The following is a 26,246-nucleotide window of genomic DNA, read 5'->3' as shown; positions in this document are numbered from 1 at the left end:
TGGTGAAGCCGAATGCCCAGGAGGGTGCCGAAATGGAGGCTTTTGTAATGAAAGACGCATCTGTGAGTGTCCTGATGGATTCTATGGCCCTCACTGCGAGAAAGGTACAGAACGGACAGAACCCAACTACCCCCACTTGCTTCCTAATGAAATGGGCATCACACCAGAGCCCCACATGTGCTTTTTTAACACATTCAGAAAAATCGAAATTATTTTTCTGGTCGTAGCATAAGGATTGGTAAAATCTTAAAAAGCCACAGAAGAGCAAATGGAAAGTACTTCTAGGAGTGGTTTTCTGTTAAGTCCAATATATGGTGACAGGGGCAGAGAACCTCAGCAGCGTGTCTACATTCTTTGTGGCCACTCCCCCGCCATCTTTAATTCACTATTATATACTTTGGCATAATCCTAAGAAAGTTCTCCTCCACTTAAGTTGGGTTTAACGAGCTAATATAATGATTGATTTGACAGTGTCTACTGTAATAAAAAGTACCTTGATTCACAATTAAGTATATACCTGAGCTATGAAGTTGCTATAAGACCAAAAAAAAAAAAAAGAAAATTATTTGTACTGTAAATATATCTATCTCAGTAAAATTACTATTATATGAAAGAGTTAAACAAGCAAGTTGTATTAACCACAGGATGCTTAAATACTAAGGGTTTCTTTGGTGAGAGTAAGCGAAGTCTTTTTCATCTTTGAGACATAAGAATTTTTCTTGTTTGCATATATCTTGGAATTAGAAGATCTAGGAAAGAGGGCAGGGGAAAATATTTAGTCTTAAGAAGGCTACTTCTTAGTCAAAGTAATGATTCTAGGCAAATTTTAATCAGGTGTTGAAATGGCACAATTCTAAAATTCTCATCTATTAACTGGTTAAAAAAAACTGATTTGCAACACATAAATAATGTTAAATATAGCAAGCCTGTGGGGTGCCTGGGTGGCTCAGTTGGTTGAGCGTCCACCTCTTGATTTTAGCTCAAGTCATGATCCCAGGTGGGATGGAGTCCCACATTGGGCTTCATGCTGAGTGTAGAGTGTAGAGTCTGCTTAAGATTCTCTCTCTCTCTCTCTCTCTCTCTCTCTCTCTCTCTCTCCCCCGTCTTCCTCTGCCCCTCTCCCCTGCTTGTGCTCTCTCTCTCTCAAATTAATATATATATATATTTTGACAAATATATATATTTGACAAATATATATATATATATTTGACATATATATATATGTCAAAGCTGTATCTCTACAGACTTTAGAATCAACCACAAAGATCAAAAATGAAGAGCTGTTGGGGCGCCTGTGTGGCTCAGTCTGTTGAGTGTCTGACTCTTGATTTCAGCTCAGGTCTTGATCCCAGGGTCATGGGATGGAGCCCCGAGTCAAGCCCCTGTTGGGCTTTGAGCTGAGCATGGAGCCTGCGTACAATTCTCTCTCCCTCTGCCCCTTTCTCTCTCTCTCTCTCTCAAATAAAATTTCTAAATTGTAGAGCTGTTGTATTAATGATATTTCCAAAATGGCCCTTCTCAAAACCCCACTTGACCTTAATCAGAGCTCTCTCTCTATTAGCCCTTTGCACACCACGGTGTATGAACGGCGGGCTCTGTGTCACTCCTGGGTTCTGCATCTGCCCACCTGGATTCTATGGAGTCAATTGTGATAAAGGTAACAGTTTCTTTTTAAGAACAAGGTTCTTTTTACTTTCTAAATGTGCAGTCAAAAGGAATATATTTAATATATTATCACTCTACATAATAGCTCTGTAAATAGAGTGTAACACTTTGTTGGCTTCTGTAACAACTTTAACCCCAAATTCTACTGTCGTTCCACACAGTAGAAGTTTGTTTTCACTCCCAGAATGCTCCAGTGCAGGAAGCCCTTCTCCATGCTGTGATTCTGGGGCCTAGGTACCTGACATCAGTGGTCCTCCCTACAGCTCTGGAGCTCTCTGAAACCAGCCAGTGAGCAGAGGTGGGGACTGATGTAGGCACTTCTTTTTTTTTTTTTTTTTTTTTTAAAAAAAAGCTCTGTCCCAGAAGTGATCCACAAAACTTCCACAGCTATTCCATGGAGAGGTATGAGCCCTCACGGTCCTACCAGAGTGCTGGTCCCAGATGCAGCCTGGAGAAATGTCATCCCTGGCTGGACAGCTGTCTCCCACGGACGACTTTATGGGAGAGGAATGTGGATTTTGTGAACACGTAGCTTTCTCTGCCATATGGGGTTTTGGTATGTCCTAAATAAATTCTATGGGTGAGCTTCAAAGACTGAAATGAAACAGCCTGCTCCCCATTTCCTGACCTAGAAGCCCACTGACCCCCAATTTAAGGACCTGCTCACAGATGACATCCCTGAGATGGTTTTCCCTCTGCCTATGATGCAGCATCATAGCCAGTTTTTCTCTCAGAAAGTGGGTTCAAACTTGGCTGTAAAATATTGAATGATCCATACACTTTACAAGACACCTGTCTGTTTTGCCCAGGTCACATATTTTATGGAAAAGAAAATTAATAATGTCATACAAGCTGTATGTAATGAAATTATCCTGGTGTCAAAAAGGCTGATTTACTACCTCAGCCTGGGTGGCTCAGCTGGCTAAGCATCTGACTTTGGCTCAGGTCATGATCTCGCTGTTTGTGAGTTCAAGTCCCCAACAAGCTCTGTGCTAACAGCTCAGAGCCTGGAGCCTGCTTCGGATTCTGTGTCTGCCTCTCTCTCTGCCCCTCTCCCACTTACACTCTGTCTCTAGCTCTGTCTCAAAAATAAATAAACAGTAAAAAAAAAAATTAAAAAAAAAAAGGCTAATTGCATGAGCAGAGTGCTATTTTTTTTAAAATAAATATATGCCATGAAGTAAGAGGATGTGCCTTTTTGAGAAGTGTCTCTTGAGTGATAATACAGTTGGCACCAGTTAAGATGGAAATGAACAGGGGAGCCTGGGTGGCTCAGCCAGTTAAGCTTCCATCCACTCAGGTCACGATTTCACGGTTCCTGAGCTCAAGCCCCGCATCAGGCTCTGTGCCGTCCGTGCAGAGCCCGCCCCACTCACACTCACTCTCTCTCTCTCAGAAATAAATGAACGTTAAAAAAAAAAAAAAAAGGATGGAAATAAACAGATTTTTTCAAAAGAAGGACAAGCTAAAGGAAGAATCCCTCAGCATGAGTCAGAATAATAATTTACTTTATACCCAACAGCTTCCTGAGATGTGGAACATTTTATCTATTTCGTTCTCAGATGGGCAAAACGAGGTTTACAGAGCTTCAGTCTCTTGGCCCAAACTCACATCTTCTATTGTACCATATTGCCTCACAGGCTACCTGTTTCGGGTCCCTGCTCCTCCACAAGTACCTCTGTGTCTAGGCTGATAACTTGGTCTCTCTGTGGGTCATACTTTTCCCGTCTCTAAAATGGGAATTAAACCATTGCCCCTGGTCCCCCAGCCCCAAAGCTAATTGAGAGAGCATGTGCGACTATCTCTGCTTTTTATTTTTAAGCGATCCCAAACTGGAGTATTGGATTTAACACTATGTCGAAGTTTGTATTCACAAAGATTAAGCGCTGATGACATGATAAGAACAGCTAGTGAGTAAAAAAAAACAAAACAAAACAAAACAAAAAACAAAAACTATTTTATTTGTCTGAATTTAGCACTCAGCATCTCTGCTAATTCAAAATTAAATTCCTCTTGTCACAAAACGATTGGGAAATAACAGCAAATCCTTCAGAGATATGGATGAAGCATTCCTGTATGAACAGGTTTAAAGACACCATTTGGGAGGCCTGCTTACTAAGATGTGGCTGTTCTTGGTGTAGTTTGCACAATGGAGAATTAACTGCAGTGTTTTTCTGATGCTATAGAGTCACAAACACTGCATGGTCACTGTTGAAGGAACATATGTGTATTCCAATATGTTTTACATTTTGTAATATTTTACCTTTCAGATGAAAGATTTTCCCTACTTGTTAGACTCCAGTACTTATTATTATTATTATTATTATATTATCATTATCACTATCATTATTCTTTTGGAAAGTCTGTTGAAATTCCACTTGGTCTCACTGGAGATCGGGGAATATTAAAAAAGAGTGGTTTTTACTACCTCAACAAAAAGATGCATTTATCATCCAGGCGGGAGTATAGAGCTTCTGAAAAACAGTTTAATTACTGGCACGGAGCTAGACCTTTGCACAACGTATTTGAAGAAACATGAAAGATTAACTTTCATTGGCTCTTGGGACATCTGTTGCAAACTTTAGGAAATGAGTAGTTAAGCACTGGCCCAGCATACCCTCAACCCCAGTGAAAGTTACTTGGTGTCTCTGATTCCTAGTCAAGAATCATTGACTATCAAGAGAAGGTTGTAAAATATTATACAAATACTAACAGAGTGGCCAGATTCTTTAACTAGCTTTGTCATTATCTCATAACTTCCAATTAAGCTCACAGGTTCATTGCATTCTATTTGTTAGTAAGGGATAGTGCCCAGTCAGCTCTGGCCAAGCAGACCCTGATCGTGATGTTTTCTCTTCTCTTGTTAGTTCCCCAGGAGAAACAGGGACAAATGGGGAGACAGAGTCACGCTCGCAAACCTAACAATACTAGCAGCAAGTAGCAAGGAGAAAGCCCAAAGAGCTGGTTGTCCTAAATCCTAAATTCTGTACCCAAATGCTGCTGTTCCCTTGTGCATCAGGAGGCTGGATTTTGCCAAAGCGAGTACAGCATTGTCTTTAGATGGGAGATACGTATGATTTTAAACAAAAAGCTTTATCCTCTAAGAAGCATGATATTTGCAGAACATGCTGATTGGCCTTCTTTTCCACAAAGAAAGCATACACATAACTTTTGGATCTCCTTTCTGATTTTCCTACTGGAAGCTTCCTTCAGCTTTTGTTCATCTGTAGCCCACTTTGGCCTGTTCCATAGAGGACAAGAACAAATTGGCCATATAACTGGAATTGCTGAGAATCCAAGCTCTGATTTTAATGTCCTTTATAGAATGAGCCAACGTGTCTATTTTTGGATACTTGTTCTCCCTTGTCCCCATTTCTGTCTTCCCTCTATTTTAGGTTCCAGTGAGCAGTGAAATTCCAGACGTTGACATGAAGAGAGGGTTTAGGATGAATCACAAACAGTATGACTTTTACCTGGAAAACCTAGTTACTTGGACTCCCACGATAATCTGTCCAACTGGGTGCTGCCACTTGCCCACCTATAGGGTCTCATGAGGACGGACAGGCTGTCCTTTCCCGAATACCAGGACTCCTTCCTCCAAATGATATAAAAGTTAATTATTTTTTTTAAAAAAATCCCTATTATATAAGATGAATCTCTGAATTCATATTCTGAAAAGGAAAAAAGTTGCTTTCTTTTTTGCCGGATCCTAGTACTTATGGCCTGTCTCCCTTTTATCTATTCCAAAGCAAGTTTTCTCCTTTTTCTGTCTTCTTTTAGCTTAAAAAATACTTCGGGGAGTTTATAGTGTTTCTTTTTTTAAGGGCACAGATATTTACAAGAAAATCAAAAAGATAATTTTTTTAAAAAGTTTATACACCATGCCTTTTTTCTCCAAGATATAAGCCCCTGGGGGAGGATCATATATAATGTGTGTTTTCTCCTCTTAACTTGTTGGAATCTGCAAATGGTTCAGCGATTGGTTACAATTCTTGGATTTGCAAAGCCACTTACTTGATTAAATAAGTAAAACATGCTCTATATCTTGATTGATGAAGTATCACATGAGTGTTTATGTAAAAAAAAAAGCAGATGTCCCAGAAGTATCACCTAAATTTAAGTGAAGTTGGATTTTTTTTTTTTTTAAAGATTTAGCCCACTGTCTAATGCAATACCCTGTTATCCATTCTGATAGCAAACTGCTCAACTACCTGCTTTAATGGAGGGACCTGTTTCTACCCTGGGAAGTGTATTTGCCCTCCAGGACTAGAGGGGGAACAGTGTGAAATCAGTGAGTATTGACCTTCTGCATTCTCTTTTTTTCTGGGGGGAGCTTCAAAACCCCATCCAACCCTATCATCTAATCAGTGAGGAAGCTGAAGCCCAGAGACCATGAAGAGCTTATCTAAGGGCTCAGGCCAGTGGTTCCTTCTCACTAGGTTTAGCCACCATTCACTTAGGCTAAAGGTGGGGGACTCGGGGGGGGGGGCAGAGGGTGCCATAGCTTAGCTCAGATGACTCACAGCAAACAGTCTGATGCCGTCTCATCTGGGCTTGGGTTGTTTGGCATGTTGCATTGCTTCTTTTTAGTGAGTTTGTCCCCTTCTCATTGTGCAGAGCCATAGTTTCAGCCTGGAAATGTAGACCAGAGTTTTGGGACAGGTGAATGTGTTTATCTACCTGCAGGCATAGAGTTTCTTCCCTGCCATTCACTGCCACATTTCTTGAATCAGACTGAGCCCATTATCCCACCTAAGAGAAAAGGACAAGTTCAAGAAAAAGGGGAAAAGGGTGCACAGCAATAAAAAAGAACAAACTAATAGCATACACAACATGAATGCATCTCATCGATGTTAAGTAAAGGAATGAGGTACAAAAAAGTGCATACCGCACGATTCCATTTTTATGAAGTTTAAGAACAGGCAAAATTAATGGATGATAGTAGAAACCAGGATAGTGCTCAGGGGCAGAAATGAACTTTATAGGCTGCCAAAAATGCTCGATATCTTGACTGATGAAGTATCACTTGAGTGTTTATTTATGTAAAAAAAAAAATAGTTGAGCTGTAAACTTTAGATCAACGCAGTTATGCCTTCACTATGTGTTTGTCATGCTTCAGTACAAAGGAAGAAAAATGTAAGGGTGGAATGTGGTAGATAATCATTGTTTTCAGAATCAGGATATCAAACTGCTTATCCTCCTGGCTCTGCCCCCTGCCGGCCTTGCAACCCTCAGCAAATCACTGAAGCTCTGAAACTCAGAAAGGAGCCAACGGCACCCTAGATTGCTTTAGGATCCAGAAAAGAGATGACACCAGCACTCCGTTCAGGAAGGAGCAACAGGAACATGAGCATGTCTGCTACGGGTGCCGTGTCCCTGATTTTCTGGAAGCTCTGGAATATGGCATTTTCATTTCCAGCTGTATCATATCTGTAAAATACTGCTGGTTAGTACAGCCATGGTTTCTGAAGTTGCAGTAGGCTCAAAATTAAATAATATTGACTTGCAATTTTGACTTTCAAGCTCTAATTTGTTTGTGAGTTTCTGTACTTTAGTGAGTAGTAGATGAAGTAACCGCTTTTTTATAGAGTTCAAACGAAATACCTCTGAAGTTTCCATAGAACATGTAATGGATTGTCAGGATGTGGTTTCTGTTCTTATTAATTACCCTGCCCTGATAAAGATATCTCTGAACTAACTCCCCTCAAATTTCTTTTTCCATACTTGCTCTCAGACTCCACATACTTAGTTAGATCATATTTAGGAATCTTTGTTCATGGGCTCATTTCTCCTTATGTAAATACCCTTTCATGCTCTTGGGTTTACGACCTTTCCATTAGCAGAGACAATGATTTCTATTTGTCCCCCCCCCCCCCCCCCCCCGCCACGCAACTGCACCTGAAATGTAGGCCTTTGAAAGCTCCTGATTATCCCTATCACAAGTTATGCTCAAACCCTTCTAGGAAGTGTCCTGTTTCTATTATAAGAACCAAGAAAATATGGAAATAGGTCTTGACTTGATAAGTGCCTCTAGTATAGTAGAGACAAAGAGTTGAATTATGAATTCTTATTTTTAAATTGAGGTATAATTCACATACCATAAAATCCACCATTTAAAAATATGCAATTCAGTATATTCATGAAATTGTACAGCATCGCTTCTGTCTCATTCTAGAATATGTCATCACCCACAGAAGAAACCCAGTACCCATGAGGAGTGACTCCCTATTTCCCTTTCCCCAAGATACTGGAAGCTACCAGTCTACTTTCTGTCTCTTAAGATTTTCCTATTCTGGACATTTCATATAATAGAATCACACAATATATGTCCTTTTATGGCCAACTTCTTTCACTTAGCATGATGTTTTTGAGGTTCATCCATGTTGTGGCATGTATCATTACTTCCTTTTGATTGCTGAACAGTATTCCATTACATATATATGTCTGTGTATGTATATATGTATATGTGTGTTTGTATACACACACACACACACACACACTATTCTTTTTTAAATTTTTTTTAACGTTTATTTATTTTTGAGACAGAGAGAGAGACAGAGCATGAACGGGGGAGGAGCAGAGAGAGAGGGAGACACAGAATCAGAAGCAGGCTCCAGGCTCTGAGCCATCCGCCCAGAGCCCGATGCGGGGCTCGAACTCACGGACCGCGAGATCGCGAGATCGTGACCTGAGCTGAAGTCGGACGCTTAACCGACTGAGCCACCCAGGCGCCCCTACACATACACTATTCTGATGTAACTTACATTTTCGTTTCCCCTGACCTCTGTCAGGACCGATATCGTCTCAAACTTCACTTTGACTTAATTTGAGATACTCTTGCCAATTAACTAATAACATCATAGTTAGAAATATCTGGATGTACATAGTATACATTTGGTTTATCTTGTTATTTAAGGTTCATAGATATCCCAAGAATCTTCAGTGAACTTTCAGGTAAAAAGTTTAGGGGCGCCTGGGTGGTGCAGTCGGTTAAGCGTCCGACTTCCGCTCAGGTCATGATCTCACGGTCCGTGGGTTCGAGCCCCGCGTCAGGCTCTGTGCTGACAGCTCAGAGCCTGGAGCCCATTTCAGATTCTGTGTCTCCCTCTCTCTCTGCCCCTCCCCTGTTCATGCTCTGTCTCTCTCTGTCTCAAAAATAAATATACGTTAAAAAAAAATTTTTTTTAAGTTTACATGAATTATTTATCCTGTATTATAAATGGTTTTTAAAGTAACTTAATGGGTTCTTATTATCATAAAAATCCTCTGTATAAAATTTTCCTTATAAAAAATTTAGAATACTGAATAAAACAATTCAAAATCACCCATAATCCTAAGACCCAGTGATGATAGTTGTTGACACTTATCATAAACCATTTTAATCTGTTTTCTATGTGAAGCAGAGCTCCAGTTTTAAATTATCCTGCAATCTGATGGGCAGAGGAAGTTTAATGTCCTTATTTTGTCAGTCCCTAGCTCATTGTTCTCACTGGTCTCATCCACTAGTTATAATAAGAACGCTGATTAAACAGTCAAATCTGTTTGTCTTCAGGCAATGCTTAGTCTGTTTTAGGTAAAAATGTGGTGTCATCTTTCAAGTTGACTCACTTTCCCCACTGTCTAATGGATAGAATCTCTTGCAAAAATACTTTCAGGAAAAGGAAGTCGATATTAAAGACACAGGATTCTGAATTTTAAAACGATCACGCCTTCGTGAGATTCATAAGATTTGGCTTCATAAGATTTGATTTGGAATGGCCTTCAGACAGCCATCTGCAGTCACATTTCTACTGTGTGATAACCAGGAGAGAATGTCCTTCTTCCTGGCTGTGGTGAACCTGAGGACTCTCCCTTCCCTCTGACCAAGAAAATAAAAATACCCAGGGAGTCAATGAAAAGTCTCTCTCTGCCACTCATTCTCTGTGATATCCCTGTCTACCAAATTCACCTTTCATTGAATGTGAGGAAATTTGGGCTCACCCAGTATTTCATAATAAGTACTATCTTTTGTGCCACATAATTATTGCCCCACATCTTGTTTATTTGAAAAACCCAAGTGCATGACAGAGTACCATGCTATCCAATTTTGTGCATATGATGGGGTCAGATGCTTCATGGATACAAATGAAAATTCAGAATTCGGTATTCTTTTCCTTTAGGTAAGAGTTGGGATCTTGACCACATGGTAAATGCTATTCTTTGTATACAAACCTAGCCAAAAGGACCCTTTATATTTTTAATGGTTAGTGAAAAGGTGGTATTCTATGATTAAGGTTATTTTAATGCCTGTTTCTAGAACATCCCTGTGTCAGAAAAACCTGTAGATATAATGGCATTCCAGGTTTTCAAGAGACTCTAACATATCAATATTATGTCTATATTGTCTCCACTAAATGCTGCTTTGACCAATTTATACATGAAGAAGGTCCTTTCGGGTAAGTTAAAAGAGAAGCAAAATAATTTGCACATGGAATTCATGTGTCTCAAACAGCGCTTGCCAGTAAATCATATTGTAGCTCACTTCCTTCAAAGCTTCATTTGGCCATAAAAAGAACAACTTAGAGAATAAAAGTGTGTTGTTTTAGGATAAAAGTTTCATTTCTTCTCCTTATGTGCTGAGGCTTTTGTAATGAGTATTCTGCTAAAATGTAGAAAATAAAAAGAACAACAATTAAAACAAAATCCAAACTCCTCCAGTACCACAATCTAATGGCTGTTTTCTCTCTTTGGAACATCATTACGCCAGTCAGCTCCGGGTGAGCAATCCTTTTGCTTCTACTTCTTCAAAACATTCAGCCTTAGGATGGCAAATTCTAGATTGCAGAGGGAGAATAAATAGCTTCTGGAGTAAGAAAGAAGACAATCATTATGTAATTTTTACATCTAAGGCCCTATCCCAGCTCTAAAATCCTGTATCTAAAGAGCTGTGAACACATTAGCAATTCTCGTTTGGTCCTAAGATCAAAGAAAGAGTGATGTAGCATTAGGATCTAAGACATTCCAGAAAAATGCACAGGTGTGGTATTGGGCCCCTTTGGTGCCCTATCTCATATCGTTCTCAGCCAGCCTCTTACTCCAGTTACTGCTATGGCAACCTGTTTTGCACAGGCATAACCTGATTGCACCTCTTCTTTTTTTTAAGTTTATTTTGTTTATTTTGAGAGAGAGAGCAGGGGAGGGGCAGAGAGAGGGAGAGAGAATCCCAAGCGGTCTCCATGCTGTCAGTGAGGAGCCCAACGTGGGGCTCCAACTCACAAACCTCGAGATCTGACCTGAGCCAAAATCAAGAGTCGGCCGCTTAACCGACTGAGCCACCCAGGTGCCTCAGGTTGCATCCTGTCTTAGCTGCTCCACACTTCTCCTGCTTTCTACCCAGAGACTCCTCTGAGTTTTAAAAAATCAGTGTGCACTCACATAGTGACACATTGGAAGTGTGAGGAAGCTATCCCATCAGGTGACCCTCGGCCAGTGGGAGACAATGAAGAAATGCTCCCCTCTCCCTTCTTAAAAGTGACTTGAGGGTACAGTCTCCACGGCTCCTCAGAAGGACCCAGCAGGATGGAGCCTGGTCCAGGATAGAGCCACGGTGATGGCCACCCTGCAAATATACTTTTGTGTTGGCTTTCCCTCCTTCCAATTTTCATTCTCCCTGTCCCCCAATCCCGGTTTCCTAGGGTTACTTCACCAAAGACACTCTCTGCCTGCAAGCCAGCCCTGCTCTCTGGGGAATCCTAGGCGGAGAAAGATCCTGTCAGGTACAGGTGCAGGCCTGCTTGCGGAAAGAGCGACATTCAAAGTCTGAGCTCCGAGGAAAGATCATTTAGAGGTTAATTCATATCTTAACTTTTACTTTATCTTAAATTACAAGTGTTTATGAATCAGAAGTTTATTCCGTAATAAGCAAGTAATATCAATACATTTATAGAAATATAAATGTGTGGGCAACACATTTACCGTCGAAGATCTAAGTTAGAAATCCTAAGTAATAACACTAGCCTGTTTGTCCCAAAGAATGAAACTCAAACGGTCTCAAAGCCAGAGTAGGTCGGAAACAAGTGGGAATCGCTGCCATTTAAAAAGCAGTTATCTTCTCAAAGCCCTGCCCTTCCTTTGTAAAATGTGATGACCTCTGAACGGAGCACTGAGTTCCTTGCCTGTTCGCATCCTTCTCTTCTTTCAGGCAAATGCCCGCAACCCTGCCGAAATGGAGGTAAATGCATTGGTAAAAGCAAATGTAAGTGCTCCAAAGGTTACCAAGGAGACCTCTGTTCAAAGCGTAAGTACCCATACACAGAATCAGCCTGGCTTGGGGTAGCTCTTCCTACATTACTTCTTCAACCACCGCATGTTGCCTCGGCATTACGATTAACCTCTCTTTACGGACATATATGGTCCCTTTACCTAGAAGAAAAACACTGTATGAAATCCATGCATGTAAAAAAAACAACAACAACAACAAAAACCAGACATATTCACACACAAGCAACTGAACTTTTTAACTATTTGGAGTTTTCTTAAGGAAAATAAACTTCCACTCCAGCAGTTTCAAGGTCCTACTGAGCATCTTTTGTGAATGAGAAGCATCAAGATTAGTTTAAGATCTCTGTCGGGACTTAATTTTATTTATTTATTTATTTATTTATTTATTTATTTATTTGAGAGAGACAGAGAGAGGGAGGGAGGGAGAGAGAGAGAGAGCATGCATGTGTGAGTCTGGGCAGAGAGAGAGAGAGAGAATCTTAGGCTCCACGCTCAGTACGGACCCTGACACGGGGCTCAATCCCATGACCGTGAGATCATGACCCGAGCCAAAATCAAGAATCAAAGGTTCAACTGAGACACACAGGCGCTTCAGGACTGTTTCAAAAAGTCCCAGACTGACTTAGAGCTGGAGATTGGCTTAGGGAAAATAAAAAGCAACAGGGATGAAACCCAAACTAACACATTCTAAAGAACTACAAGAGGAGTGCCTGGGTGGCTCAGTCAGTTAAGTGGGATCTCAGGTCGCGATCTCCCGGCTCATGGGTTCTAGCCCCACATCAGGCTCTGGGCTGACAGCTTGGAGCCGGGAGCCTGCTTCAGATTCTGCGTCTCCCTCCCCTCTCTCCCTCTGCCCCTCCCTTGCAAGTGCTCTCTTTTTTTTTTTTTCTCTCTCTCTTTCTCTCAAAAATAAATTTAAAAATTAAAAAAAAAAAGAACTGCAAGAAAAGCAGCTGTGTGATTCTGTGGAATAACGAAAGCTCAGGAAACGCTCTTTTTTGTCTCCTCTGATTCTAGCTGTCTGTGAGCCTGGCTGCGGTACACATGGAACTTGCCATGAACCCAACAAATGTCAGTGTCAAGAAGGCTGGCACGGAAGACACTGCAATAAAAGTGAGTGGGAGCCTTCTGAAGAAGGCTTCTGAACTAGCTGTATAGATAATAAGCCACTGGCCCATTTTAGACACAAAATGAAATGGGCTAAATTCAACTATTTCATTTTGATTGATATCTTCCCTGTTGGAAGCAGGAATCCAGGCATCAGAGAGATGCCAGTGAACAGAGAGACAATGCCCTGCCTGGCGGAGCCCAGGTTCTAGTGGGAGGGACAGTTAGCAAGTGAACAAAATAAACAACGTGGCTGCCATCCATCTGGCGGTTGGAACTCAGTCTCCTAAGCGTGGGCCCGCTGTCCACTTTTCCTCGGAGGGAAGGAAGGCTTCGGTCATACCACATCCTTCAATAGCAGAAGCCCACATTGGGCCTGTCATATCGGGTCTCCAAACTAATGGGCACAAATTGAACAGATCATTTCCACCTCAGATGTTTTCCTAGATCCATGGTGCCCAGAGGGTGGTGCATGTAGCCCATGAGTACAGAAATGATCAGCTAGGCTGAGGGAAAATATCTAAGCATGTTATATGTAAGTATATGTATACATCTCAATCCAAAGCCTCTGATTTTTGTGCATATTTTATAATGTTCACATTATATTATTATGATGTATATCTAATACATCTACCTGCAGGTATACATGTTTGTTTGTTTGTTTGTTTGTTTAAGGTGGGTTTGTGTCTAGTCGAGGTTACACTAAGCCATTGATTTGAGCCTTTTTCACTCACTGAGTTGACTGTATGGTAGATTGAATTGGCTTCAGATGGGCAGAGCTTAACAAGACTTGCAGCTTCTCCGGAAAATAGTCCTTTCCCCAGGTGGTAATGGTTGAATGGTATCCATGCTGGGACATACTTGGGGTAAGGCTTTTTTGAACGAAAAGAGACCTGTAGAAAACTAACCATTTCTGGAGACCTTTTGGGAAAGAGTAAACAAAATCCTTTAAGGGGCCCTTAACTCGGGATACAAACCCTAAGGTTTGTCCCCAAATCAAAGTAGCTTTCAAGACGTCCTCGGGCCTAGGGATGAGCCGAGGTCACACACTGTACCTCCCAGGCCTCAGTTACAAAGATCTTCTGAGACCCCACATTTGGGGCTTGGTGACCAAGAGTGATGGCCAGAGAGTAGAGGGGCCCCGTTCCTGCTGATACACCCATCACTCCTCCAGAAAGAAGGCAAGTTAGGAGGCCTCAGGTGGCATTGGTGAGCAATTCTCACAGGTCTGCCAGCCCCAGACATCCTCATTCATTGACCCGGTGCTGAGAGTGTTGTCATTTTGTCATCGACTACGTGGCTCCCTCAGATCAAGGCATTGCATCAAGAAGATGCCCTGGTGCTTGACTAAGATGCAAATGTGTTTTCTGGGAGAGGCCACCCAGCCATTTGGTACATTAGCTTAGAGAACTGGGCTGGAAGAATGAGGTTTATTTTGACCAGGGGGTGGTGACTAGGAAGCTCTGAGGCACAGAGTTCTGCTGGGAACAGATTCCCAGCGAGGTGACACTTTGGGAGGTCCTGGGCACCCAGACATGTTATTGGGGAGGAGGACACTGGAGACAGACTTCCCGGCTGAGGCTCGCCCCCTGCCAGCAGGGAGGTTCGGGCTTCATGGGTGGCGGGGAGAGCAGCAGGGCAGGGATTTACTCCAGTGCGTTGTTGGCTCATGTTCTGGCTGCTCCATGAGCTACTAGCCTACATACTGACAATTCAAAGAAACACATTCAGGAACAAAGTATTCTGTTCTCAGTAGTTATTTAATGGCATGCTTGCATTTAAAAACCACAGGGAACAAACGGAATGCCAAACTCGACTCTAATGCCCAGGAAGATGGTGGGAGATTTTTAAAATGTGATTGCTGTCTTGGATCCGTTTTAGAAAATCAGTAGAAATGAGTCAGTGCCCCAGGCACCTCCAGAGGTTCACAACCAGGAGGAAGGGAGGCCCGAAGCTATGTTACTCGGTGTTACAGTTCACTTACAAGTGAGCTGGAAATGCACAGATGCCCACCTTGACTGAAACTGACAAATCCCCATTGATAAGGAGTCAGTTCAAACCGTAACCCTTCTCTAAAATGTATCATAGAAGCCCTTACTTCTTACCCAAATCCTATTTTATGTAAGGGCAATAGCCACACTTGATTGTGTGATTGATACGAACAGTGGGGGTGTTCTGGATCAATTTAATCGAGGCTGGTTTTGCAATGCGGTGAAAATAATCAAATCCTCTGCAGAAGCATCCCTGCTTTGGGGACCTCAGTGCTAAATCCCTACCAGCCCTTGGGTGGAGAAAATCATTCAGTCACATTCATCCAAACTTTGATCAAGAGTTTCTGCATGGCCAAAACACATAGTGAATCAGAGCTTCAATGGAAGCCAGATTGGATGGTTCCTAAAATGGGTTTCTTTTTTAACAGAGACCCTGAACCTGTAACATCTCTTCATTCAGGTGGCTTTTTGTGGTGACTGTGGTCTTTCACTCTGGGATGAAAAGGGAAAATGGATTTCATTTGAATGGTTAATAATGAATCTGAAGAGCCCGTTTTTGTAGTTTCTTTTCTTTTAAGCTGTGAATAATTTTACAGGGTACGGAGCCAGCCTCATGCATGCCCTGAGGCCAGCAGGCGCCCGGCTCAGGCAGCACACGCCTTCACTTAAAAAGGCCGAGGGGAGGCAGGATCCACCTGAATCCAATTACATCTGGTGAACTCGGACATCTGAAACGTTTTAAGTTACACCAAGTTCATAGCCTTTGTTAACCTTTCATGTGTTGAATGTTCAAATAATGTTCATTACAGTTAAGAAAACTGGCCTGAATTTTATTAGCTTCATTATAAATCACTGAGCTGATATTTACTCTTCCTTTTAAGTTTTCTAAGTACGTCTGTAGAGTGATGGCATAGATTTTCTTGTTTCAGTGTTTTGGGACAGATTTGATGTTATGTCAGTGGATCAGGTTAAAACTGTGTCTTTTCAGTTGTGTAGCTGGCAAATTACTTCCAAAATTGCAATGCATTCACGGTGTCAAGGGGCTGGGGAACACTGAAGAAGATACGTGGAACAAAAAGGCATAAATCACAGCGTTTGGATGAAGCACTTAATTGTGTTGAAGTTACCACATTTCTAGTGTTCTTGTCAGGTATTTAGACATTTGTCACATTTTGAAAATCCCCCTTGTTTGTAAACTCTCAACACAATATATTTTGACCTTACCATGATTCCAGAGAATTCACTAGAAAGAAAGAAAGAAAGAAAGAAAGAAAGAAAGAACGAAAGAAAGAGAAGAAAGAACACTGTGGCAGTGGCATTTAACAATATAATATATGTAAACACAATAAAATAGGGAATATAATGTATGGACTTTTGGCATTGGCTTGAAGCAATATAATATATTGTAAACAAAACACAGCTCTTACGTAATAAACATTTTATACTGTTTGTATAAAATAAAGGTGCTGCTTTAGTTTTCAGAGGGTTGTATGGAGTGGTCTTTGCACGTGCTATCTTGCGGAAATAAAGTTGGTTGCAGTGAGTGGTAGTGAACACTCTGTAGTTATCATGAAAAAGAGAAGATGTTCGCATCTCTGACCCTGCCCTGCTCCCCAGGCGCGCCCCTCCCTCCCAGCTCTCTGCCTTGGCTCTAGCCACACCGCGTTACACCTTGGGCACTGCCTGCGACCTTCCTGTGTATGTCAGCTCCCGTGTAGTTGACATTTCTTTCTTTTTTTTTTTCGATATATGAAATTTATTGTCAAATTGGTTTCCATGCAACACCCAGTGCTCATCCGAAAAGGTGGCCTCCTCGATTCCCATCACCCACCCTCCCCTCCCTCCCACCCCCAGTTGACATTTCTTTCAAGAGGTCTTCTCTAACTAGAATGTGTTAAATTTCCCTTCAGTAGGAGACTTTCTAAGACTTTCTAAACGTGTCAGGATGTTGCAAACGACAAGTGCTACCATTTATTCAAACCTTACTGGTTCCCAAGGACACTGTATGTGTTATCTTACAATCCTGTGAGGCAGGTATCATTATGCCCTTCTACAGATAAGAAAACTGAGGTAGGGAGATATGAAGCAGTTTACCCAAGATCACACTTGAGAGGGTCACGTTTGTTTTTTGTTTTTTGTTTTTAATTTTTTTTAACATTTACTATTGAGAGACAGAGACAGAGCATGAGCAGGGGAGGGGCAGAGAGAGGGGGAGACACAGAATCGGAAGCAGGCTCCACGCTCCGAGCTGTCAGCACAGAGCCCGACGCGGGGCTCGAACTCACAAACTGCAAGATCATGACGTGAGCGGAAGTCAGACGCTCAACTGCCTGAGCCACCCAGGCGCCCCTGGAGAGGGGCACGTTTGAATTCATGTCACCTGACTTCGAAGCCTTAACGAACACTAGACTATTCCTCCTCCTTCCCTTTTCTCAGCAAGTACAGTAGAACACGAAACTCCACAAATCCTAAGTAGGTGCTTTCCAACATATTTTATTCTCTTCATCCTTCCAGGGGAATGTGGACTCTATTTTATAGAAAATCTGAAGCCTACACGTTTTCTTTTCCTGGGCAGTGGCATAACGATTTGTGCGGTTTAGGGGCATGACGTGTTATGGGAAGTGATCAAGGGAGAGTCTGGAAGCAGACTGAACACATCTCGTTGTGGTCCTAGACCACAGCAATCTTTCTCCTCTAACTAGCCAGGGCCCGGTGTGCCAGCTTCTGCTCACACATACTTGGCAAAGCCAGTCAGGACCCAGGGAGCTAACCGTGGGGATCTGAATATGAGAACCAACTGATTTAAGACTTTGAAGTAAAAATCCAGATGCTTGATGATGAGGATCCAAGATGGCGACAGAAAGTTAAGTTTGGGGATACGATAATAGTACTAAGAGCTAGGGGCACCTGGGTGGCTCAGTCAGTTAAGCATCCGACTCTTGATTTTGGATCAGGTCATGATCTCACAGTTTGTGAGATTGAGACCTGTGCTGGGTTTCCCACTGACAGCACAGGGTCTACTTGGGATTCCCTTTCTCCCTCTCTCGCGCGCGCATGCACACACACACACACACACACACACACGTGCTCTCTGTCTCTCTCAAAATAAATAAATAAACTAAAATAGTACTAATAGCTAACACTAATAGTACTTAGTTTATTCTAAGCCCTTTACCTCATGAATGAGTAATAGAAAGGTGGAAAAGTTAGACTGAAGGCAGGGTAACAAAGCACAATAGCCTAGGTTGGTCATCTCCAAACCATTTGACTCTACACTCCATTGGAAATGTCTGAGCGCATAGTCCTACCTGTGCTTATATTTATTTACATATATAACTGGCATGCATTATAAAAGCAGAAACGTGGAAGAGATAAAAATATTAATACTTTCACCACTCACCCAGAAGACAGTTTTATGTGCACTCTGGAGTACAGGCCCCCACAGGAGAACTCAGGCAAAGACATCACTGAGGAAAACACATTGGATCCGAAATGGCTTTAGAATTCGTGAGTCTGCACTGGAGAGGGATTTCAAACGTAAGCAAGGGACTGGGTCGCCGACTGCATGTAGGGTTTAAGAAAAGAGAAAATCTGGGGCTCCTGGGTGGCTCAGTTGATGAAGCATCCAACTTCGGCTCAGGTCATGATCTTACTACAGTTTGTGAGTTCGAGCCCCACGTCGAGCTCTGTGCCTCCGTGAGGCAATTTTTCTCAGGGCCCATTTCATATCCTGTGTCTTCCTCTCGCTCTGACCCTACCCCACTCATGCTCGCTCTCTCAAAAATGAATAAACATTTTTTTTTTTTATAAAGAGGAATCTGAACAGTGATATGAATGACCAAGGAGAAACAAGTACAGGCATCGGTGAAGGCTTCCAGAGATGTTGACTTTGGTACTGAAGACGTTGAGTTTAATGTGCCTGTTTGGGACATCTTGGTAGAAATGACTGGTAGTCATTTGGAAATACAGTGATCAGGACGTTAGTCTGATAATGTGTTGATTATCAGTTATAAGTGAATGGTACTAATTATATATCGAATTATTTTTAATATACACATATATAACAGCTTTATTTGGTGAAGTACAGTATGATTCACTTGTATTTTATTGTGTCTTTAGGTCCTATATAGTTAATACCATTTGCTGCTTACCTGTGTGCATGTTTATTTACACAACAGTAGAGCCCTTACTATTTGGCAAATTGAGCACTTCCTCCCTCCCTTTCCCACCATATGTATTATGAATCTTCATCCAAAATATGCCCCATGGTTACTTTGTCTGTTTATGTAGAATCACAACGATAGAGGCCAGCTCTTGAAGCAATGAACAATATTGTAGGATACAAAATAATTGCTGTTACTCTTACGAAGTAACCACAAAAGAGGGGAAGGGAGAGGAAGAAGAAAGAGGAGGAAGGGAAAGAGGAGGAGAATTATTTATGTAAAACACTTCTAAACAATAATTTTAAGGTTAAAATAGTAAGGAGTCGGGGCGCCTGGGTGGCGCAGTCGGTTAAGCGTCCGACTTCAGCCAGGTCACGATCTCGCGGTCCGTGAGTTCGAGCCCCGCGTCAGGCTCTGGGCTGATGGCTCAGAGCCTGGAGCCTGTTTCCGATTCTGTGTCTCCCTCTCTCTCTGTCCCTCCCCTGTTCATGCTCTGTCTCTCTCTGTCCCAAAAATAAATAAACGTTGAAAAAAAAAATTAAAAAAAAAAAATAGTAAGGAGTCAAGGCAGTCTGAGAAGATGTATGCTGTTTGGCAAGATAAAATAAGTAGGAAAAATTAGGCAGGAAGAAATAAAGGTTAAACAATAAAACGGGCCCAGGAATGAGGTTAGGACAAAAGGTATACGGGGGCACGCACACACTTGTGAGAGGTAGACCACACGTGTTGCTCCAAGCCCTGTTCCAGCCACCTCAAAGAGGAAATCAGGGCTGGTTACGAGTCCCAAAGACCACAAACACAAAAACTAGTTGCTCAGGAGAAGTTAAACTATATAAGGCACTTACATTAGGGCTGGCTCAAGGTAAGTAGGTCTGCAGGAAAGCTGCTTTGGCGTCCCTTCAAGCGAATAGCCTTTCAAATATCTCTTCCACGTATATTTACAGAGGAGCTGCTTAAAGAGGTTTAAAAGGGGGTGGGGAGGGTTGCTGACAGGGTTCAGCTTCTCATCCAGTATCCTAGGCTATTTGTCTCCAGTCCTAAAATGCCATGCCCCACCCAGCAAACAGAAGCTCTCCAGCAAAATCCAGCCAAGATGCTCAGAGGGAAGTTCATGGAGCACATTGATCATGCTCCTTGAAATTCTTAGCACCTCCCCACGTGGCTTCTCAAAATATTCCCTTCAATTGTGTACAGTACTCCTCCTAAAAGTTTTGGTAACTAGATTGTTGTCCTCATCCCATTCCCTGTCCGGTGATCCTTGTGGCACGATATTAGCTCGCTGTGCTAGGCATCACCCCAGTCGAGCCAGCCCTTCCACCAGCCCTGATTGCAAGTGGACAGCAATGTCTCCCGTGGGTTCTCCTAAAGACGTCCGAAGGTCACATATGACACAATGTTCTCAGTCATATAGACAGAGCAATAACAGATAGGACTATTCTTTCCACGCTCTTCAAGAAGGCACATATCATCACAATTAGTACAGTTCAAGAAAAGCATTTCTACCAAAATAAGGGGGGATAAGGAAATATGAGGTGAGAAAATTTTAAGTTAGTTAAATGAGCAGAATGTCTGGGTGGCTCAGTTGAATAAGTCTCCAACTCATGGCTTCGGACCAGGTCATGATCTGATGGTTCATGGGTTGAAGCCCTGCATTGGGCTCTGTGCTGACGGCATGGAGTCTGCTTAGGATTTTCTCTCTCTCTCTCTCTCTCTCTCTCTCTCTCTCTCTCTCTCTTTCTCTCTCTCTCTCTGCTCCTCCCTTGCTCATGCTCTCTCTTTCTCTCTCAAAATAAATAAAATAACCTTTAAAAAATAAATAAATTCGTTAAATGGGAAACAATGACTTTCAGAAGAATTTCTTGGGGCAAAAAAAGAAAAAGAAAAAAGAAAGAAAGAAAAGAAAACAAAGGACTCCAAAGACAGGAATTTTGTCGTCATAATTTTTAGGCAGTTTATGCAAGTGGTGCAAATATAAAAGTTTAATAAGCATACTGAATAAATGTCCTCCATATGGCTCAACATAAAAAAAAATAGAAACAATATACAGGAAACTGACATCATAAAACAAAGTATTCAGGTGTTCAGTAAGACTTTTTAAAATTCAAATATAAAACTCCAATTGTAAATTGATTTTGCACCTATTTATTGGTTTATTGTTAATAAGAATATAGAGATTACAAATGAAAAATAATTTTTATTAAGCTTTGGCATTGCAGGGCTTTTTCTTTTTTCTTTTATGTTTATTTTTGAGAGAGAGAGAGAGACAGAGCATGAGCAGGGGAGGGGCAGAGAGAGGGTGGGGACACAGAATCTGAAACAGGCTCCAGGCTCTGAGCTGTCAGCACAGAGCCCAATGTGGGGCACAAACCCACAAACCGCGAGATCATGACCTGAGCTGAAGTCAGTTGCTTAACCGACTGAGCCACCTAGGCGCCCCTGGCATTGCAGGGCTTTTTCTAAATAACACATTTCCCTTCCTAACCATGCTTGGCTGGCACAACTGTTGAAATGTCCTGGCATTTCTTGAAAGTCCAGACCAAGAGAAAGCCACTCTGAGATGATAACTAATCCATGAAATTCATAAGAGGGCCATTGAAAGTTGACTCACCACAAAGTAAATATCAGCTTCTTGCTCCAGTGAACATGACACTGAGCATAGCCTTGATACTGGGTCTGGGGCCATAGGTGGGAGAGAAGAGCAGGAGGAGAGCAGAGAGCCTTGGTCAACAATAATCCAAGAGGAGACTAGCTACATAATTAAAGGGGCCCAGAGCAAAATAAAAATGTGGGACCCCTTGTTCAAAAAGCATTAAGTGGGCACCTGGGTGGCTCAGTTGGTTAAGCGTCCAACTCTTGATTTTGGCTCAGGCTAGGCGTAGGGCCTGCTTGGGATTCTTTCTTTCTCCCTCTGCCCCTCCTGTGCTTGTTCTCTCTTTCTCTCTCTCTCTCAAAATAAATAAATTTTTCAAAAAAGCATGAAGAATATCAACATGGTGACCTCAGGGCATTAAGCCTGGGGTCTTTCTCCATGCAGAGCCTGTACAGCGGCACCGTTCACACATTCATGCAACTGGCCCTGTCGAGGAGCAAGTTCCTAGGTCCATGGACAAGGAAGTTTAGAGAAAATGCAAAACATCTGCCTGTCCTCAGGCACTGGCCAGATAAGCTCTTCTGTGCCTGTCCCACTCTCAACTTCAGAACCCAAGCCTTGAGAATGGAAGATTCATTCGCCATGGAACCAGTTAAGTCAGGGACCATGTACTGAATTGTTCCTGTGTTAACACTGCAAACACAAAAATGGGGAAGAAAGTATGGGGCAAGTTAAGAGGACAAAATTTATTGCTTTATATGTCAATCTAGTGAAGTTCTTTGAACCTCAGTTCCTGCTTAAGAAAGAATTTGTAGCTTTCAATTAAAGGTCACAAGGGAAAGATATTTTTCAGAATTTTATGAACAATTTTTTTAACCAAAAAGATAATTTTGGGGTTTTCCAACTTATAACTGCTGTTCTTTATTAGAAGACAGAAAGGCAGAAACCTTGCTGGAATTGGGATCTAAAGCTTTGTTTTAGAAATGAAGTTCATCTCCACCCATGGAAGCTTGATTCAATGAAGAGCCTTATGACACTCTCCAGAAACCCCAAAGACAAATGTCCTGCAAAGCCCAAATTAGTCTTGCCTCACTTCAAGGAAACACCCAAAGCTAATTTGTAATTATTTTTTACTTTGTAAAGATGAATATTTGCTCTGCGTTTGCATTTAAGCCTCAAAGTCTCTGGGAAGGAGCAGAAGCAAAGCCAATCGTGGGCCCCTAATCCATGTTGATTAATGGATTATTGGGCACCGTGTTGATTAATGGATTATTGGCTTGTGTCACAAGAGCTAAACTCCAAGTGTCCTACTGGAGTTTTAAAGCCACTCTGCTTTTCAGTCATTTGGATATTTTGCCCTGGCTTCTTTATTTGGATTACATACTACCTTGTTTCTAAACCCAACCCAGACCGAGAAGGCAGCAGAAAACCAAGCCAAGATGAGCCGTAAGGTTGTGGCCATCCTGGGTCCACATTTCAGCCACCCTTGAAATGACCATGTGAACACAGGTTATCCCATGACAACTTGTCTCAACGTAAGTGGCTACACATGTACCGAAGGAAGTTCTTACAGCAGCTGTACCTTTAGAAGAAAAAACAAATGACCTTTGAAACAAATCATCAGGTTGAAATTGAAGCAAGTTGTAGCTTCCTGGCCTTATCCAGCATCCACATCTACATGTGTGCCAGTCCAAGATGACACTCTGGAGGTGCATTGTGGAGACTTGTAACGGAACAATAGGAGAACCAATAAGGTGGCTTTCTGGTGACGAACCTTAGCCAGATACAGAAGTGGCATTCCAAAGTCTTTAGAGAAGCTTTCTGTGGAACTTTTGGTTCACAGCATCTCTGGGAGGGGTTATTAGTTCGAAGGAGAAACTGAGGCTAGGGTTTGCTGAAGATCACAAGCAATTGATTATTGCTAACGATAACCTCAGTGTGGAGATTCCAAAATTGTTCTTGAAGAACACCAATTGCCTGGGATGTTAACATGATTTACATGGAAACAAGATGCTGGGGCCAAATAATCTAAGAGATGAAGAGTTACACCACATTAGGGAGTTGTCTTTAGAGCAGCGCTGCTCAGAGCTTTTACTACACTAGATGCATTGTGCATCTCCAGGAGGGGGCTAATCTCTAGCATTCCCCAAACTAACTTGATCAAAGGACTTTTTTTCCCTAAGGCATCTCCCGGGGAATAAAATTTTTCACAGCACACTTTGGGGCACACAGTCCTAGAACAGATCAAAGTCTCTGAAGTTGAGTCTTTACTACACAGTTTTTTTCTTCAGAATTTTTAATGTGATTCTGTTTGAAGCTAATTCAAGGAAAACTAAAACTTATGACTTACAACACAAAGAACTTCCAGTTTAACTTGTAAATCAGTTGGTTTTATATAATTTGTTTCTTTTTCCCCTACATATTCCAGAATAAGCTGATGTTATATTCTAACTTTAAACATTAAAGGAGTATTAGGAGGGGCGCCTGAGTGGCTCAGTCGATTAAGCATCCAACTTTGACTCAGGTCACGATGTTGCAGTTGATGGGTTCGAGTCCCACATTGGGCTCTGTGCTGGCAGCCCAGAGCCTGGAGCCTGCTTTGGATTCTGTGCCTCCCTCTCTCTCTGCTCCTCCCCCGCTCGCACTCTGTCTCTCAAAAATAAATAAACATTAAAAAAATTTAAAGGAGGGGTGCCTGGGTGGCTCAGTCGGTTGAGCGTCTAACTTCAGTTCAGGTCATGATCTCTTGGTTTGTGAGTTCGAGCCTCACGTCAGGCTCTGTGCTGACAGCTCAGAGCCTGGAGCCTGCTTCGGATTCTGTGTCTCCCTCTCTCTGTCCCTTGCCCACTCATACTCTCTCTCTCTCTCTCTCTCTCTCTCTCTCTCTCTGTCAAAAATAAATAAACACTAAAAAAATTTTTTTAAATAAATAAAATTTAAAGAAGTATTAGAAAACACTTTAATTATTGTAAGTACTTTAAAAGTTTAGATAGACGTTTACAACTTTTGGAATTAATTCATCAACAAAGGATAAATGGATCATTATAATGAATTAATTTTCTAGGTATTTAAGTAGCATCTGACATTTAGGGAGCTGGTGTGAACTGCCTAGCTAAAGCACTTCTCTAAGTGAGTTACCTTCAGATGGTGTCTATAGTGATTTATAAATTCTTGATCTCCACATTGCTTCTTAAATATTGCTCAGCTTTAAATCAGAGGTAGAGGGCGCCTGGGTGGCGCAGTCGGTTGGGCGTCCGACTTCAGCCAGGTCACGATCTCGCGGTCCGTGAGTTCGAGCCCCGCGTCAGGCTCTGGGCTGATGGCTCAGAGCCTGGAGCCTGTTTCCGATTCTGTGTCTCCCTCTCTCTCTGCCCCTCCCCCGTTCATGCTCTGTCTCTCTCTGTCCCAAAAATAAATAAACGTTGAAAAAAAAAAAAAAAAAGAAAAAAAAAATAAATCAGAGGTAGAGATGGCAGGCAGAGAACAAAAGGTTACCGGCTAAAGACTAACAGGGAGCATGATGCATCAGAACAGCAGACTGGAATGAAGAGACCCAAGCTTCAACTCTGCCCCTCTATAGCTGGTTGTTCTTACCCAAGATCCCTAAGATGTTGATCTTGAGCTCGATGCTGCCCTCCTCATCCCCCTCTCTAGGCCTTTTCTTTCTTCCTAACAGTTGGCTCCCAAGCCCAAAGTGCTTTGAATGCATCAGGCATTCTGAGAAAGTGATGGAAAACCACCATCGCCTCCATTTTGCTACCAAATGAGTGCTGTTCTTGGGTGCCCATGCTCTTAAATGTGGGTCTCTTCTAACAGTAATTAGTCATTTCTGGTGACAGGAGAGGACTTTACATTAGTGCCAGGGCTTTTCTAGGGTAATTTAAAAAAATACCTAATTTCAGCATTTATTAGAGCTTTCTCGTCAAATAATAGCAGTAGCAGTAGAAACTAGGTAACACTTATATATCCTTTGCTGTGTGCCAGGCTTTGTTCAAAGTTCTTTATGTACATTAATTTAAATAAGCTGGAGTCAGTTTATACCAGCTCATGAGAGAATGTTAATTGTTAAATTTTTGGAAATGTATGAACAGTTTAACAACTGTTAAACAGAGCCAGTATTAAATAAATAAATAATTTTTAAAAACAAGGTTAACAAATGCTCCAAATGAATCTCTCCCTAATTATCTTATTATTATATACATTCCTGAGGTTATTTCTATGTAGTGCATCTGTGTTAAAGGAAATGTTATGTCATGGTGAGCTACTGTGCATCTCTTCCCAACTCCATATTCAGTGATGCTACTTTGGTGGCTTCTAATTGTCCATGGAGGGAGTATTTACCCCTCGGAGATTGGGAAATACTACAAATCAAGAGAGCTGGCTGTTAAACCTTTACTTTAATCCTTACCAAAAAATTTTATTTTTCTTTTTTTAAATATTTATTTTCATGAGAGACAGAGACAGAACGTG

At 41.8% G+C, this 26,246-nt stretch overlaps 2 protein-coding genes across 4 annotated transcripts in view; one reads left to right on the top strand and one right to left on the bottom strand.

Annotated features, from left to right (window-relative positions):
• Window positions 1-16,504, top strand: part of WIF1 (WNT inhibitory factor 1) — a 124,595-nt gene extending 108,091 nt beyond the window's left edge. For all 3 annotated transcript variants that reach the window (XM_047866394.1, XM_047866395.1, XM_047866393.1), the window contains 6 exons: window positions 9-104; window positions 1,562-1,657; window positions 5,861-5,956; window positions 11,846-11,941; window positions 12,943-13,038; window positions 15,620-16,504. In XM_047866394.1, the coding sequence (XP_047722350.1) occupies window positions 9-104; window positions 1,562-1,657; window positions 5,861-5,956; window positions 11,846-11,941; window positions 12,943-13,038; window positions 15,620-15,741 (602 nt within the window). In that variant the 3' untranslated portion in view covers window positions 15,742-16,504. The remainder of the gene's footprint in view (window positions 1-8; window positions 105-1,561; window positions 1,658-5,860; window positions 5,957-11,845; window positions 11,942-12,942; window positions 13,039-15,619) is intronic.
• A 1,991-nt stretch (window positions 16,505-18,495) lies between these two features.
• TBC1D30 (TBC1 domain family member 30) overlaps window positions 18,496-26,246 on the bottom strand; it is a 224,228-nt gene continuing 216,477 nt past the window's right edge. Inside the window, exon 15 of the mRNA XM_047866388.1 lies at window positions 18,496-18,541. The gene's annotated coding sequence lies outside the window, so the exon portion shown is untranslated. The remainder of the gene's footprint in view (window positions 18,542-26,246) is intronic.

Source organism: Prionailurus viverrinus, chromosome B4 (genome assembly GCF_022837055.1).
Source record: "Prionailurus viverrinus isolate Anna chromosome B4, UM_Priviv_1.0, whole genome shotgun sequence".
NCBI lineage: Eukaryota > Metazoa > Chordata > Mammalia > Carnivora > Felidae > Prionailurus > Prionailurus viverrinus.
This window is presented reverse-complemented; position numbering and strand designations above follow the sequence as displayed.